This window comes from Geotrypetes seraphini, chromosome 2 (assembly GCF_902459505.1).
Source record: "Geotrypetes seraphini chromosome 2, aGeoSer1.1, whole genome shotgun sequence".
Lineage (NCBI taxonomy): Eukaryota > Metazoa > Chordata > Amphibia > Gymnophiona > Dermophiidae > Geotrypetes > Geotrypetes seraphini.
In genome coordinates, this window is record NC_047085.1 from 299,771,495 (window position 1) to 299,788,621 (window position 17,127).

General features: G+C 44.9%; 1 protein-coding gene across 3 annotated transcripts; it reads left to right on the forward strand.

Moving 5' to 3' along the window:
* Window positions 1-609: 609 nt before the first annotated feature.
* LOC117353678 (3-mercaptopyruvate sulfurtransferase-like) lies at window positions 610-10,324 on the forward strand. 3 transcript variants are annotated; one of them, XM_033929880.1, is made up of 3 exons: window positions 610-788; window positions 7,726-8,412; window positions 8,922-10,324. In XM_033929880.1, the coding sequence occupies exons 2-3, from the start codon at window positions 7,818-7,820 to the stop codon at window positions 9,218-9,220; spliced, it is 894 nt and encodes a 297-aa protein (XP_033785771.1). In that variant the 5' UTR covers window positions 610-788; window positions 7,726-7,817; the 3' UTR covers window positions 9,221-10,324. The 3 variants fall into 3 exon arrangements, with proteins under 3 accessions (XP_033785771.1, XP_033785774.1, XP_033785772.1); XM_033929883.1 differs by lacking the exon at window positions 610-788 and adding an exon at window positions 814-903; XM_033929881.1 differs by lacking the exon at window positions 610-788 and adding an exon at window positions 867-995.
* Window positions 10,325-17,127: the final 6,803 nt, after the last annotated feature.

Sequence of the window (17,127 nt, forward strand, 5' to 3'; positions counted from 1 at the left end):
GAGGGGGTGCAACATGAGCGGAGGGTGCCGGGGGAGGCCACGAGCAGGGGGGGGGACGAGCAGGGGGGATGTCGGATCACGCGTGGGGGGGGGGAACCTTCATGAGTGGGTGGAGCAATGCCGGTTCTTGGGGGGGGGGGGGTTAGAGCAGCGCCACTGGCCTCAGGGGATTGGGGGTGGGTGGGAACGAATCAAGTGAGTTTCCCTTAGTTAGGGAAACTCGCTTTGATATACGAGTATTTTGATTTACGAGCATGCTTCTGGAACGAATTATGCTCATAAACCAAGGTACCGCTGTTTTGAGTTCCCTAAACAAAGCTATAACCCTAGGCAAAGGCAAGCTGAACAGGCCTGACGTAGGAAAGAGACGCCGGAACAGCGCTTCATAAATGCGTAAGAGTCACAGTGGTCGATGGGAGTTGTAGTCCTAACGCGGACAGCTAATAGGCACCTTTCCGTACCAATCCAAGATACTTCAATTATCGTTTCGCTTTGGAAAGGCAGAGCAAGGAACACACTGACGGGACGAGACAGAGTTTCTTTCTTTCTTTCTTTTTATATACAATATATATACTCTATACAGTGCACACGTATTTCAAGATGGCGGCCGTGCTTCCCTCTGCCCCCTTCCGAATCCGTCACGTGGCCCCAGCCTCCGCTCATTCACGTTGTCTTTGCCGCGCGAATGCATCCTGCTGAAGAGTGACGCAGAGGTCACGCACTCGCCTACGAGAACCTCCGTTCTTCCCCTCCCCCCAGACTTTTCAAGTTGGGTTTCTGCGTCGCGGGTAAGAAGTGGCGCGAGGCGGGGGGGAATTCAGCAGCGAGATAGGGAGACGCTGACCCCGGGTCCGGGTCGCTGTCACTTCCGCGCGGTGGAAGGTGACCTGAGGGTTTTGCTGGGTCAGTGGCATTCGCAAGGGCTCTGAGATGTTTCCTCTCGTGGGTCTCGCAGCTATTGTGCTTTCTGATTAGCTGGTGTCCGAGTTTTGAAGGTGGGAAAGTAAGAGGTTAAGGTTCCATTTGAGTGTCTTTCCTTCACCTCTAGGCTAGGTGTCTGTCATATATTAAACATGTTGTGACATGATCCAGGAATGGATTATGGTGTAGCTATAACGGAGTGTGACGTGAAGCACAACTGGCTGCTTGTGGTCCTACTTTCTGGCTACGAAGCTTTCGAGTTCCCGAGGGAGCGGTCATTAGCCAGGGAAGAAAGAAGATAAAAAAAAAAAAAAAATTAAGGACAGATAAACTACGGGTTAATGGGAGACTTGCATCCTTAGTTAATGAGATTTTTCTGGTGGTGTACATTGGGTATAGGTATGAATACTGTATAGCTTGAATGCCAAACGAAAATGCAGTTGGAAAGGTATATTCTGTCTTTAACAACCTTTTAAACCATGCAGATCCATTTTTATCCTATCCAAATTTTGAGGACTTCGGTATCTGTCCTCCTGCATATTCTTCTTTCCCTTTCCAGCAATTTCTCTCCCTCCTCCCCCTCGCCCACCATTAATGCCACTGTAGTTTCTCATTCCCCCTAACCTACCTCTATCAGTTTTCTCTCTCCTCTTTGTCAGGAAGGAGATTGCCTTATGGCAGTGGTGTCAAACTCGCGGCCGCCAGGTACTATTTTGAGGCCCTCGGTATGTTTATCATAATCACAAAAATAAAACAGTTTCTTGATCATATATGTCTCTTTAGCTATAAATGACAATATTATTATTAAGACTTAGCTAAAAGGAAAGATTTATAAACTATAAAGTTTTACCTCATACAAAATTGTCATTTCTTTAATAAAACATTAACTATTTTTTTCTGAGGCCCGCCAAGTACCTACAAATCCAAAATGTGGCCCTGAAAAGGGTTTGAGTTTTAGACCACTGCCTTATGGTTAGGATAGTTGGCTCAGAATGAAGAATGTGAGCTCAAATCCCACTGATGAGCTTAGTGATTTTGGCCAAATTGTTCTGTCTGAATTGTAAGCCTTCCAGGGATAGGAATATATTTAGTGTACTTGAACCTAACTTGTTACAAAAAAGGCCTACTTGCTGTAGTGCAGGTCTTGCAGTGTTGTGTGTTCTGGGCCACATTGACCCCTAGTGTAGTGGTATCCCATTCTGCAGCTTTTTTTTTTTTTTTTTGTACAGCTGACAAGACCAGTGGGACACAACCAGCCTCACCTCTCTAGTATGTCAGATGAAGCACATGTATATGATCATGAGATAATAATCTCATGGTTAAAGGGTGTGTGTAGCAATATTATTGTAGTGTCACGATACTGGTATAGTGGGATTTACTGCAATTCTCATGGAACAACATTCAGTTAAAGAACCATAATATTCCTATGTCTGAACATTGAAAATACAATGTGCAGCACATTGTATTTTCTCAGTTTATTCCAGGAGTATGTGTTCTTCAATGCAAGGCCCAGGGGACAATGGCTGCCCTCAGAGACCTTTGGGGTGGCTTTCATTGTTTTTTGGGGGGGATTATTTCCCCTGCTTATTCTGCCACTCTTCCCAGGCTCAGGACAGAATGGGGAAAGTGGATTAAGGATGAGCCACATGCTTGAAGAACAAAGCATTTCTCAGTAGACAAAATACACTGAACAGAAAAAAAACACCAAAATGGGGTTTTTCTTGTCATATCTTCCACAGAACTCGGTCGATTTTTGTGAAATTTAGCTCATTGTGTCCTGAATGAAGTTGATGTAAAATGTTGTAAATATTTCCCACCGCACCACAACGTTACCTTCTGAAAATGAATTGTTGCTATAGGATATGTGCAGAAGCAGATGATAGTTAATAGTTTCTGTATCAAATGATTTTCACTGCAGAATACCGAATTCTGATAAAGAACTTGGCACTGCTAAAAGGTTACAGTAATTGACGATTGTTTAAAGAGTTCCCACAGAAAGGTTGGGACAAAAACGGTCTTGATGTGCTGCTACATAAGATCCGAGCAGTGAGCACTGTGGATTGTAAGCCAGGCAGTGGACTGCTGTGCTCAATTTCACACACAAGAGCACATTGATGTTGTATGCAATCTTGTACTGAGCCAAGAGGATGCGCCACGAACATACCAAACTACTCGCCAAATAAGCGAGAGAAGCAAGAATAAGCCAGACAACTGTGGTTAGGATAATTCATGACGATCTGAAATTAAAGTGTCTTAAAAAACATCGTACCCAAGAGTTAACTTTACACAACAAAGACACATGCCTGAAACGGTGCAAGCACCTTTTGAACAAGTACTCGGAGCACAGCGTCAGCTTATCTGGTTTACAGATGTAAAGATATTTATAGTAGCTTCACCAATTAAAACACAGAATGATCCCCTGCACGTGCCTTTAACAAACTGCAGTGTGAGGTTAATACCCAACGCCTGCTATTGATCCACCAGACCTAAAGCCAGTCAGTTATGGTCTCGTTCGCAATCTCAAAACTCGATTCATAGATCTATTCTTCATCAATCCTGGGGTTAAGATCAACGGCGCATACTAAAGGGACTTCCTCGACGCAGAAGCTATTGCCAGCGATCTGTTGCATGTTGGGAGACTACTTTTATTTTCCAACAGGACAATGACCCAGCACATCGGGGAAAAGACACCATAGAACTGTTACATTTGGAGACCCCAGACTTCATTGATCCAGACCTATGGACTGCAAATTCACCAGACCTAAACCCAGTTGACTACTGGATCTGGGGGTTGATGCAGGAATGCGTTTACTAGACAGCGATATCTGATGTCAAAAACCTTAAACAGTGCTTTGGCTGAGCTGAAGCAAAACTTCATTGACAAGCCAAGGCTGAGGGTGTGCCTTCGGGCAAAGGGAGAGCACTTCAAACATTTGCTTAATTGAAACATTTTTTGACTTTACATTTTTCTGAAAGATATATCATAAAATATTTTTAAATGTTTTATTTGTGTTTTATAATTCATTTTCACAAGATAGTGTTGTGGTGCAGAGGGAAATATTTACAACATATTACATCAACTTCAGGATTCAACACACTAAATTTCATAAGAATCGGCTGAGTTTTTTGAAAGATATGACAAAAAAATATTTTTGATTTGTATTGTTTCGGTTCACAGTATAGAATGCCTTTGAAAATGCCCACAACCTTGAGGATACCACTGATGTATGTGGGCTAGTAGAGATGAATGTCATTGATACCCACTGGTCAGTAGTGTCATAGCCCCCCATGGGATGATATTTGTCTGCTCTCCTTCAGCTCATTGGAATCCAAAGTGACTCCAGCTTAAAAATTAATGAAGACCATTGCCCTAGATAGAATATTATATAGTATGTTGTTGCAGGGGAGGATTAGTTGTATTTTAGGAGAAGATTCACATTATTCTGTCCTCAGTAGGGTACAGTGTCTAAACATTATCTCCCCACATTTTACAGCCCAAATGTATTTGAATCTCAGCCAATGAGCTAAAACATTTTATTGCTGCGGTTTGAATGATTGTGACTCATGTTGTGTCATTACAAAGTTAATGATCAGCCTTGCCTTGTAGAATGCACTATGAGTAATGTTCAATATGTGCTTGTTCTGTCAGATGTTACCAGAATCCTGAACCGCATGGATGCCTGTCCTTGATAATAGCATAGTTCCAAAAGCTGGTGCGGTCTGTATAAAAACATGTTTGCCTCCTGTCCACATAGTTTTAGGTGAAATAAAGCTTACACTAGATCAGGGGTACCCACACTTTTTGGGCTTGCGATCTACATTTAAAATGACCAAGTCAAAATGATCTACCAACAATAAAATTTTAAAAAACCACAAAGCACATTATACGCATAGAAAATGTTAATTATCATTCCTACTCCGGGATTTTTTCAAAGAGGTCAAAGCAGATGACTCTATGCACTGTCACCTCAGTAACAACCATACAAAAATAAACAAATACCCCCCTCCCTTTTTTACTAAACCACGATAGCAGTTTTTAACGCAGGGAACTGCACTGAATGCCCAGCGCTGTTCTCAAAGCTCATAGGTTCCCTGCACTAAAAACCACTATTGTGGTTTAGTAAAAGGGGGCCATAGTGTAAAATATAGACCGCAGATATAAATTCAGACACATTTTGATCACTAAATTGAAAATAAAATCATTTTTCCTACCTTTGTTGTCTGGTGATTTTATGAGTCTCTGGTTGCACTTTCTTCTTCTGACTGTGCATCCAATCTTTCTTCCCTTCTTTCAGCCTGTATGCTTCCTCTCCTCCAGACCTCATTCCCTCCCCTAACTTTTTCTTCCTCTCTCCCTGCCTCCCTTTCTTTATTTCTCTCTTCATGCACCCTTTCTTTTTTTCTGTTTCTCTTCTTTCCTTCTGTCTCCCTGCCTGCCCTCTTTCTTTCTTTCTTTCTCCCTGCCCTCCCCCAAGCCACTGCCATCGGGGAACAGGCCCCCAAGCCGCCGCCCCAAGCTCTCCCTGCTTCCCTGCGTCGGGCCGACCAGCATTCCTCTCCCCGACGTCAATTCTGCCATCGGAGAGGAAGTTCCGTCCCAGCCAGGCAGTGATTGGCTGGCCAGAACTTCCTCTTCAACGGCAGAATTGACTTCGGGGAGAGGAAGGCTGATCGGCCCGGTAGATTGCCAAGACAAAGTGAGTCTATCACAGAGCCCGGGATGGGCTCCGCGATCGACTCACTTTGCCTTGGCGATCTACTGGTCAATCGTGATCGACCTATTGGGCACCCCTGCACTAGATCATTGTTCTTTAGTGCAAGGCTCAGGAGCCAATTTTGATCCTTGGAGATCTCTGGGGCGGCCCTTGTCATTCTGACCTTTTTTTTTTTTTTTCTGCTACTCCCTGCCTCTCTACTAAGCTTGGGACCCCAAAGGGGAAGTGAATGGAATATGAGCCACATAGTTGAAGGCCAGTGCATGTCTCAATAAATAAAAATGTATTTGGAAATTCCCAATTCCTTGAAGAAATGTCCAATAAAATGTTTGAAGGCAAGCTAGTGTCATCGAGACAACACTGGTCAGCAGTGTCATGGTTTATTCAAATACTGACCTTCCTGAACACACAACAGTTTACAATAAAAATAATATCAAAGAAAGGAACATCACTAATTAAAAAAGAAGCAAAATCAATTATACTACATAGAACTAGAGACAAGAGGAAAAGGACAAACTAAATTCACATTAAGTCAGTGAATTTATTTTGCATGACTGACATTTTCTGCCACCATTCCAAATGCTTTTTGAAACAAATAATTTCTTTAAGGTGACACACAACTTTGAATATGAAAGTTTGAGATTATGAATGCTATTCTTTTCATTATTAATCTTACACGGGGAGATATCTGCTGGCTTTCTTTAGCTCATTTGAATCCAAAGTAGCCCCAACTAAAAAATTAGTGAGGATTGCTGAACTAGATCTTTGTTCAAGTGAATTGGAAATTCATGATCTCCCCATAAAGCAGTAATTTTCAAGTAAACCTCTATGATGCCTTTACAACTGGTCAGCAGCAAGTCTAATTATTACTATGGTGCTGTCCAAAGAAACTTGTTAACATAAGCACTCATTTTCAAAGCATATGGATGTCTCAGAAGGCTGAAAAAGATGTCCATGTGCTTGAAACATCAAAATCCCAATTTTGCAAAGGCAGATCTTAACACTTCAGTATGTCCAAATAGCAAAGGGGTACGTTTTGGGCAGGGCTAAGAAAGGTCTGAAAGCTGGACATCAAAAAGTGATTACTGAAGGGAAAGAAGCATCCTTGTCTAGAAAGAAATGCATCCTTATTTAGACTTGTTTCAAGAATGTCCAAGTTACAGAAAGTTTCTCTGAGCAGCTGTCCACTGGAGGCATGACACCTTAATCCCCAGTAGTTGTTGCCCCCCTCCAAAAAAAAGGCCCAAAAATGGAGGTCTTGGTTTATATTTGAGTCCTCCCTGGCTCTGCACCACCTACCCCCTCCAGGTCTATTGCAGGCTTCTTGTGGGCCTGCCTTAAGCCATAGTGGTCTAGCAGTGAACTGGGCAGGAGTGGTCCCTCCTATATCCTCTCATGGCCTGCTCTGCTCCACCCTGCCTCCTTCCTGTCCCCAGACTCATCCACAGCCTACCTTTTATACCCCTATAGTCCAGAGGTGAACCAGGGCAGTAGTGATGCTCCTGACCCATGCAGACTCGCTGTTCATTGTTCAAAATGGCTGCTGTGAGTTCGTGCAGCAACCTTGCAAGAACTTGTGGCAGTCATTCAGCTAGCAACTCTGTGAGCAGGATCATGGGAAAATTACGCTCCTGGTCGGTTCACCACTGGACCACCAGGGAATTGAAAGATACATGGGGAAGATAGGAGGGAGGTAAAAATCATCACAATCGGCCGGGGCTGGAGGCAGGAGGGATCCCTCCTGTCCCAGCCCATCATGAGACCGCCAGGGAATTCAAAAGGTACATGGGGGGAGGCAAATTCAACCCATTTTACTATCATTTTAGTAAAATTCATGGATCTCATGAGAGAATGATAGAAACATGCCCTTCTGGCTTGGCTATTAATAAGCTTGTATGTACCATGCTTTGCAAATATACTGTAGTTGGAATTAATCTTACAATTGGGGTATTTGGTTTAACATATGATTTAGGACCTGATTCACAGGCTTTTTTTTCCTATTCCACGATGGGGGTGGGTGGGGGTAAGCTTAGTGAACCAAGATCTCTATGGCATAGTTTGCTGATTCTTCTACTGGTTTCTTTTTCAGCTTCCTGAACCTTGTGCAAAGGCTGAGCTCCCACTACTTTTCAGATGTAACCTGGCATATACACAAAAACACTTCACTCTGCTTTCACAGTCATGTCCCAGCAGGTTGTTCTCAGGACCCTGGTGTCAGCTAAGTGGTTGTCAGAAGCTATCCACTCCTCTCTATTAGGAGCAGGACTGCGGGTGCTTGATACATCATGGTACCTCCCCAAGATGAAGCGTGATCCCCGCAGAGAATTTCGAGAGCGCCACATCCCTGGTGCAGTATTCTTTGACATTGAAGCTTGTTCTGATCGCACCTCACCATATGACCACATGCTTCCCAGTGAGGATGACTTCAGTGGATACGTGGGGAAGCTCGGCATCGGTAACGGGACACATGTTGTGGTATATGATTCCAGTGATCAAGGATCTTACTCTGCTCCTCGTGTCTGGTGGATGTTCCGGGTCTTTGGGCATAAAACAGTTTCTCTGCTAGATGGGGGACTTAAGAACTGGTTAAAGGAGGATTATCCGGTCAGCTCTGGGATTACTCGGCCAACTCCCACGGAGTTTAAGGCCAAGTTTGACCAATCACAGGTTAAGACACATGAAGATATTGTGGAGAACATGGAGACACATGAGTTTCAAGTTGTGGATGCCCGGTCTGAAGGGAGATTTAGAGGAATTGAGCAAGAACCGAGGGAAGGTAAATGAGGGTAAAAACAGATTGGTCTTGCAGTGCCAGGAAAATGATGAGCTAATAGCAAGAGTACAGAGGCAAAGAGAGTCAAGTTTTATATAGACCTTGGCCCTTTTATTCTTCTCTCCTCGCAATGTGTATCTCTATCTGGTACAGTAACATAAGTTATTGTGATTCTTTATGTCCATTTTATTATGTACCACGATGCAAGAATTCTTGCTGTTTCTGTAATATTGTGACACACTGGAAGTATGCATAATTGTACAATCTTACCAGCACAACATGGTTTTTATAGAACTTAGTCAACAAGCATGCAACTTTGAGTGACCTGCTCTTAATCAGTAATGAATGATGGATAGGTAAATTGATCCAGGGTTTTCAGGGCTGTAGATCTGTGCTGTAATCACTGTTTTGCTATTCCCCAGTTTTTGAGTCCCAGAGAACTTGTAATCTACGTTAAAACTTTTGAGAAACTCTTGGTGAGATCCTAAAATTTGCCATCTTCTATTTTGCAGGGATTGAGCCTGGTCATATCCCTGGTGCGGTGAACATGCCATATTTCACCTTTTTAACTGAATCTGGCTATAAGAAGAATCCTGATGAGATTTCTCAGATGTTCCAGCAGAAGGGCATTGATATCTCCAAACCGATAGTGGCGTCTTGTGGCTCAGGTGTCACTGCCTGCCATGTGGCACTGGCAACCTTCCTGTGTGGCAAGCAGGACACTGCTGTCTATGATGGGTCCTGGGTGGAGTGGTACATGCGTGCCAAGCCTGAGGATGTAGTCTCTGAGGGACGGGGAAAAACTCTGTGAAACAGGCCAGAATGATTTGTGGTTTCCCTTAATTGACCTGTTTTCCAATGATACTCTTCCAGAAAAGGATATTTTATTTGGGAAAATTTTAATTTTTTTTACACAGAATTACATTTCATAGTGTCAAATTAAAGGTGAAAGGAGGAATATATTTTCTCTCTATATATCCTGCCATCAACCTCCTCACTCCCAATTTTCTGCTGCCTCCATTTATGAATCTCCTTACTAGGGCTGCTCTAGCTCTGAATTCACTAGTGTATTGTCCCTAGCCTAGCACTGTATTTGGTCTAGGATATCAATCTATTGTGCTTTGAAAAAGGGACAATAAATATATGTAACCAAATCAAGTGGCATCTTGAGTGTGCTGTCCCTGAGCTGTGCCTTTAAATAACATCCCTTCTTCCATCCCCTCCCCAGAGAATAAAAGATATTGCTTGGCAAAAATGAAATGCAATATCTGTATATCACCTTTCATAGAAAGCAGTGGAATTCTGACCAGTTAACTCATTTTTGTATCTTTTTGCCTATATGTTAAAATAGTTTTCCTACAGATGTAAAATAAGAAAAACTCTTCAGTACAGTAGGCTCTATTTGGGTGTGAACCAATACTGTGAACTATAGTGGTGTTTCTCAAGCTGTTCCTAAAGTACCCCCTAGCCCAGTGGTAGGCAAACTCATTAGTCAAAAGAGCCAAAGATCAGCAGTACAACGATTAAGATTTCTTTGGAGAGCCAAATTTCTTTTTAAGAACCATGTTTTTAGGAGTCGGTTTAAACTAGCTATTAGCATTAAATAAAACTAGATATAATAGTAATTTTATTTATTGACAAAAAAATATTTTTCTACCTTTTATCGTTTCTGCTTTAATCATCTTGTCTTGACTCACTTCTTTCTAGCCAGCATCTGTCTTCTCTCTGTCTTCCATGCAGCATCGGCCCCTTCCATGTCTGCCCTTCACTCCATGACCTCTCTGCTACTGTACTGTCTGCCCTCTCCCCATTCCATATGGCATCTTCCTTTCTATGCTCCTTCCATAAATGTCTATCTTGTGCCCCTTCTCTCCTTTGTACATGATTCATTTCAGCTCTGCCACCTCTCCATTTTTCTCTGTCACCACCCCCTCCCCTATGCTCTGGCATCTCTCTCTTCTCCTTTCCTTCCCACGCCTTGGTCTGGCATCTGCCTCCTTCCCTTCCCTGATTACCTGGCATCTCTCTCCTTTCCTTTCATCTTTCCCTTCCCATCCATGCGCTGACATCTCCTCCTTCCTTTTCCCTTGGTCTGGCATACCTTTCTCCTTCCCTCCATGTCTTGGCATATCTCCCTCCCTCTCTTCCCCCATGCCCTGGCATCTCTTCCTCCCTCCCTCTCTTCACTCCATGACCTGGCATCTCTTCCTCCCTCTCTTCCCTCCATGCCCTGGCATTTCTTCCTCCCTCCCTTCCTCTCTTCCCTCCATGACCTGGCATCTCTTCCTCCCTCCCTCCCTCCCTCTCTTCCCTCCATGCCCTGGCATCTCCTTTCATTCCTTCCTTTCCCTCCAGTTGGGTGCAGCAATTCTCTCCCCCTCTGCTCCCTTTCCTCCTGTCACCCCGTCCCCGGTCGGCAGTGCAGCCCCTAAGCGGGTGCTCCAAGGCGTGGCATCATGAACTTCTTCAGGCAGCAGCATTCACAATTTGCTGCTGTTGCCGGCTTCGGGCCTTCTTCTCTGTTGGGTCCTGCCTTCATGGAAACAGGAAGTAAGCAGGACTCAGCAGAGAGGAAGGCCCGAAGCCGGCAACAGCAGCTAATTGTAAACACTGTTCCTATCTGAAGAAGTTAAAGATGCCAGGCCTTGGAGCACCCAGGGCAGACCGCTTCTCTCCCTGTAGTTGGGGCCCTTCTGAAAAGGAACATTTAGCTCTCCCTCCCATGCGAACCCTGCCAACCCACTGTGAGACGACCGACAAACCTCCTGCCAGCACTTCAGCCGCAGCACTCTAAACAGGCTGCTTTGCAGTTCATGGCCTTCTGCAAGTGATTCCCTCTGCTGCAACACTGATGATGTCATCAGTGACGCTGCACAGGGAATCACCAGCAGAAGGCTGCGAAGCAGCCTGTTTAGAATGCTGCGGCTGCCAACAAGTGCTGAAGGGAGGTTTGTCGGTCTTCTTGTGGTGGGGTCGATGGGGAGTGCCTGGAATGATGACGCTGGGGGGACGACCCAGGATGATGATGCTGGGGGGGGGGGGGGGGCGGGCAATGACTGCTGCAAATCCAGCGAAGGTGAGGGAGATGCCCAAAAGGCTCTAAAGCACTGCACCGGTGGGCCCCCCTGATCATTTTGGGCCCTATCCTTTTATCCGGCTCAGATGGAGCCATTCTCACAAATTGCCAGCGGCTGCCCCGAAGCTTTCCCTCTGCGGCGGTCTGCCCTGTCAGAAACGGGAAGTTGCGGCAAAGGGAAAACTTTGGGGCAGCCGTCGGTAGCTTGTGAGAACAGCTGCTGTGTCGGGGCCCTTCTGTGCAGGAACATTTTGGCTACTGACAGAGCCGCACTCAAGTGGCTAAAGAGCCGCATGCGGTTCGTGAGCCGCGGTTTGCCGACCACTTCCCTAGCCAGTTGGATTCTTAAGATAGCACAATGAATATGCTGGAGAGAGATTTGCATGCATTTTTTTTCCATTGTATGGGAATAAATTAATCTCATACATATTCATCATTGCAGTTATTTTGAAACCCTGATTACACTGCATGAATGTCAGTAGTAACCTTAGCAGAGTGCAGTATAATATTGGAACTGGAAATGCACAGCATTCCATGGACCAGTGTTTCCCAAGTCGGTCCTAGAGTACTCCCTTGCCGGTCAGGTTTGCCATAATTAACATGCATGAAAGAGATTTGTATGTAATGGAGGCAGTGTATAGAAATCAATTTCACGCATATTCATTCTGGATATCATGAAAACCTGACTGGCAAAGGGGTACCACAAAAAAGGGGAACAAAACAAATCCTACTTAAAAAGGAGAAATCTAAATACAATTTGGTGAGTAAAAAAAAGCCAGAATCTGGAATGACTCAAGATAATTTATTAATATAATATAGTTCAAATAAAAATTCAAAATGTAAAAAGTATCTGAAATAGCAAGGAGCCAAATAGCCTTCTTTAGGAGTCTTTGAAAAGAAAAACATAATTATGTTAAAATTATTAAAAACGAGTGTAGCTAAAAATATTTGAATATGAAAGTATGATGACCAAGACCCAAAATGATGAATGGATGAGTGGAATGACAAGTGAAGATTCTGGCCTTTGGCAAAGGGATACTCCAGGACTGACTTGGGAAACTGTAGACCAGCTGTATCAAATAAGTAAAAATATAACTAAAATGATGGACTTAAACTGCTAGAGTGACTGTTCTGAAAATATTTGTAAAATGCAGTATTTAAAAGTGCCAAAACAATGGTTAATGATGTTTTCTCTATGTACTTGGTCTCCTAGGCTGCAGAAAATTCAATCCCAGGCAATGTTTCCCACTTTGAGCTAGAATGTAATTCAGCACAAGTTTGGCAAACACTGCTATAGTGTACCAAAGAAAGCTGCTTCTACTGCAGACATTGATACACATGACATAAATTGTCAAGATATCATACTGCTTCCAAAGTGCAGTATATTTTACTATGCAATAGCAATAATGCAAGGGGTAATCTAAATTAGAGAGTTGTGCGGGAAAAGAAATCAAACCTGTCCTCGCTGAAATCAAATCCATCCCCTTCCATCCCTGTAAGTAATCTCTTCCATCCCCATAAACTTCAGAAGTAGTCATTTCATTTAATTATGCTACTGAATTAGAGGCTCTTGTAGAGACCTATTTACAAATAAGCAAAGACACTTTATTAATTTGGAAATATTGGGAAGAATGCATACTTTGTAAATGGCTCTCTGCCAGGCCTCTTGTAAATATAAATACTCCATCTGAAGATTTCTCTGAAGGTGGCCAAAAATTCCTTTTACCAAGCTTGGCAGGCAGCAGCTATGTCCCTAAGCCATAGATGCTGGCCCCTCTGTGGCTCAAGGATGCTGCCAACGACTTCTACATTTTGGAGGAGGTCCTAAGTTGGCGGTGTTTGGGGATCCTCACCAGCTACAGCAAGGGTCGGCAAGTACTTCAATATTGGAGAAATAAAACCAGAAATGCATTTCCTTTTCTGTTGAACACAATGCAAATACATCTGCTACATACATTTCCCAAAGCTAACATATTTCGGTCAATAAATTCCTTTTTTTTCTTTGTTGTCTGGAGATTTATTTTTCCATTAGGTTGGTTCCAGTTTCTCTTTTTTCTGCATTCCTGTCTTCTGCAAATTCTTCAAGCAGTTGCTGTTCATTGGTTGCTCCTTTCTCACTTGTACAGCATCCTTACTCCCTTCTGTCCTCTTTTTTTCCCTTTCCATCCCTACACAGCATTTCTTCTCTCTCCTCCATCACCAAGTGCAAAATGTCTCCCTCTTTCTCACTGTCCACCATCTCTCTCTCTCATTCCCTCCCTTGCTGCAAAGAAATAAGGGAAAGAGAGAGAAAAGGATCCATCCCCTCTACTGCCCCATCAACATTTCTCCCTCTCTCATCTGTCGGACTGTGTGCAGTATCTTTTGCCCCTGCCCACCAACCCCATGCCCAACATATCTATCATCCCTCTTCGGCACCATGACGTATCTCTCCATCACCATGTCCAGCATACCTTCCTCATGCATACTTTTCTATCTGTCCCGCTGTACCCTCTCCATCACCACATCAACATTTTTCTCTCTCTCATTTCTCTGTTTTCCATGCATCTCTTTATCCCAGGACAAGCAGGCAGCATATTCTTGACTGATGGGTGACGGCACCGACGGAGCCCCGGTACGGACAATTTTAGAGTGATTGCACTCTAAGAACTTTAGAAAGTTCTAGCTAGGCCGCACCGCGCGTGCGCGAGTGCCTTCCCGCCCGACAGAGGCGCGCGGTCCCCAGTTTTCTTAATTCCGCGGAGCTAAGAAGACGCGTGTTTCCAACGGCTGTTGGAAGTTTTTTTCTATTTCACTTGCCTTCCCGCTCGCGCGTAATTTTCTCTTCATATTTTATTTCTTTCCTTCTTTTTTACCTTTTGTGTAAAAAAAAAAAAAAAAAATTCTTATTTTTCCTTTTTTTGTCGAATCTGACCCGGCGGGGCCTGTTGGCACCATCGAAGCCTCGGGCTTCGATTTTGCTACAGCAGTATTTCCCTTCATGCCCCCGTCACCGGATTTCAAAAAGTGTCAGCGGTGTGCACGCCCTATCTCCCTTTCCGACCCACACAAGTGGTGCCTCCAGTGTCTGGGTCCGGACCATAGGGCTGAAACCTGCACCCGCTGTAGTTCTTTACAAAAAAGAACTTTAAAAAATAGACAAATTCAGCAGCGGATCCTTTTCGGTACTGCTATGGAAGTTGCACCGGTATCGACGTCGACGACTTCCTCCAAATCGACTCCGACTACCTCGGCACCGCCAGATCCATCGTCGGTGTCGACTCCTGTAGGTAAGCCGGCTAAGAAGCCTTCCCCTACTGTTCTAGGCCAGCCAGTCGAGCATGCAGTGAGCCAAGTCCTGCAGACTGAGCGCCGGCCCCGTAAACGCTCCGCTCCCATTGAAGTCTCGGCCTCTTCATCGGCATCGACTTCACCCGAGCGTCGAGCGGCACCGAAGGTACCGAGCAAGAAAAAACCGGTACCGGTGCCATCGGGACCAACGTTGGATGAGCGCATTGCCTCTATCCTCCAGGTCCAGCTTAAGCAGCAACTCCAACAGTTGCTCCCGGCTCTCTTGTCTCCGAACCTTCCAGTGTCGGTACCGACTGAGCCTTCGGTGCCGTCTGTCGAACAGCCTCTGTTATTGGCATCGACTGTTTCGGCACCACAAAAATCTTTGTCCATTCCTGTTCTGTCAGCAGAACCAAAACGGCGTGCTACTCCTACGGGGTCGGAACCGGTACTGTTCTCTGAACCCCGTACCGTACTACATTCCCCTGGTACCGTCTCCACTCGGTCTGGTAAATCGGTACGCAAGACTAAACATACTGATACATCGACTCCACTTTCCCAGGGCCGTTTACAATCGGTACGGGACCCTGACTTGTGGGACGATTCGGAGGATCCCCTCGGTACCAAGGAGGATTACACATCTGATGAGGAGGAACCATCGGTGCAGGATACTACTGCTAAGCCAGAGCACTCCTCCTTCACAAAATTTTTAAAGGAGATGTCAGACACCCTGTCTATTCCTTTAGAGTCTGACTCTAAAAAATCCAAGGCATTTTTGGATGCCTTGGATTTTGACCAACCTCCTAAAGAGTTTTTAAAGTTACCCCTCCATGACATCTTGAGGGAAACTTTTTATAAGAATCTTGAAACTCCTTTGACAATCCCAGGAGCCCCAAGAAAACTAGAATCTCTATATAAAGTGATTCCAATCCCTGGATTTGACAAACCCCAACTTCCCCATGAATCCCTGTTGGTAGAGTCAACCCTAAAGAAGACTGCAGGAGCCAGTATGTATGCCTCTGTCCCTCCTGGTAGGGAAGGAAAGGCCATGGACAAATTTGGAAAGCGTCTTTACCAAAATGCCATGCTGGCCAACCGTTCAAGTAATTACGCTTTCCACTTCTCGTTTTACCTGAAGCACCTCATTCAACAGGTGACCTCTTTTCAAAAGTATATTCCGGACCGTAAACTTCCTGCTTTTCAGCAATGTACCTCTAGTCTTCTGCAACTCAGGAAGTTTATGGTCCGTTCTATTTATGATACTTTTGAACTGACATCTCGTGCTACTGCTATCTCTGTAGCAATGAGAAGGTTGGCATGGCTGCGGGCCTCAGAATTGGACGTAAACCATCAGGACCGGCTGGCCAATGCACCTTGCCTAGGGGATGAGCTGTTTGGGGAGTCCATGGATACCACCACACAAAAGCTCTCCGCCCATGAAACTAGGTGGGACACCTTGTTGAAAAACAAGAAGAAACCTCCTCCTCCTCGTCCATTCAGGCAACAATCTTCATATCAAAGGAGGTTTTCTGCTCGGCCGGCCCAGCCTCATCCTCCTCAACCTCGCAGACAGCGTCAGCAGCAGCAACAGGCTCGTCAACAACAGCAGCCTACTGTCAAACCGGCTACTCAACCTAAGTCGACACAGCCCTTTTGACTCCTTTCTCCAGAACATTGCCAGTCTTCCTCCCTCATGTCCTCTACCTCAGCCCATAGGAGGTCGACTACAAGTTTTTCTATCTCGCTGGGAAGCAATCACCTCCGACCAGTGGGTACTTGCTATCATCGCCCACGGCTACGCTCTAAACTTTCAGACTCCTCCACCATTAAGTCTGCCAAAAGAGTCTGCTTCCAACAAGGCTCAGTCCCTCCTCCTCGCTCAGGAGGTTCAATCCCTCCTTCTTCTCAATGCCATCGAACCAGTTCCTCTGGACCAGCAAGGCCTGGGATTTTACTCCCGGTACTTTCTTGTACCCAAAAAGACCGGAGATCTCAGACCAATATTAGATCTCAGGGATCTCAACAAATGTCTGGTCAAGGAGAAGTTCAAGATGTTATCTCTTGCCACCCTATACCCTCTTCTCTCTCAGGAAGACTGGCTATGTTCCCTCGATCTCAAGGAGGCGTATACTCATGTTCCAATTCATCTGATGTCCAGACAATATCTTCGCTTTCTTGTCAACCAACATCATTACCAATACAAGGTGCTACCCTTCGGCCTAGCCTCCTCGCCCAGGGTATTCACCAAATGTCTAATTGTGGTCGCAGCTTATCTCCGCTCCCACAACTTTCAAGTCTTCCCTTACCTGGACGACTGGCTCATCAAGGCTCCTTCTCCTCAGTCCGTTCACAAAGCCACGGATCAGACCATT

Coding starts and splice junctions, on each gene's coding strand:
- LOC117353678 (XM_033929880.1), top strand. CDS start 7,818: ATGTCCCAGCAGGTTGTTCTCAGGACCCTGGTGTCAGCTAAGTGGTTG. Junction 8,413..8,921: donor TGAGCAAGAACCGAGGGAAG/GTAAATGAGGGT, acceptor TCTATTTTGCAG/GGATTGAGCCTGGTCATATC.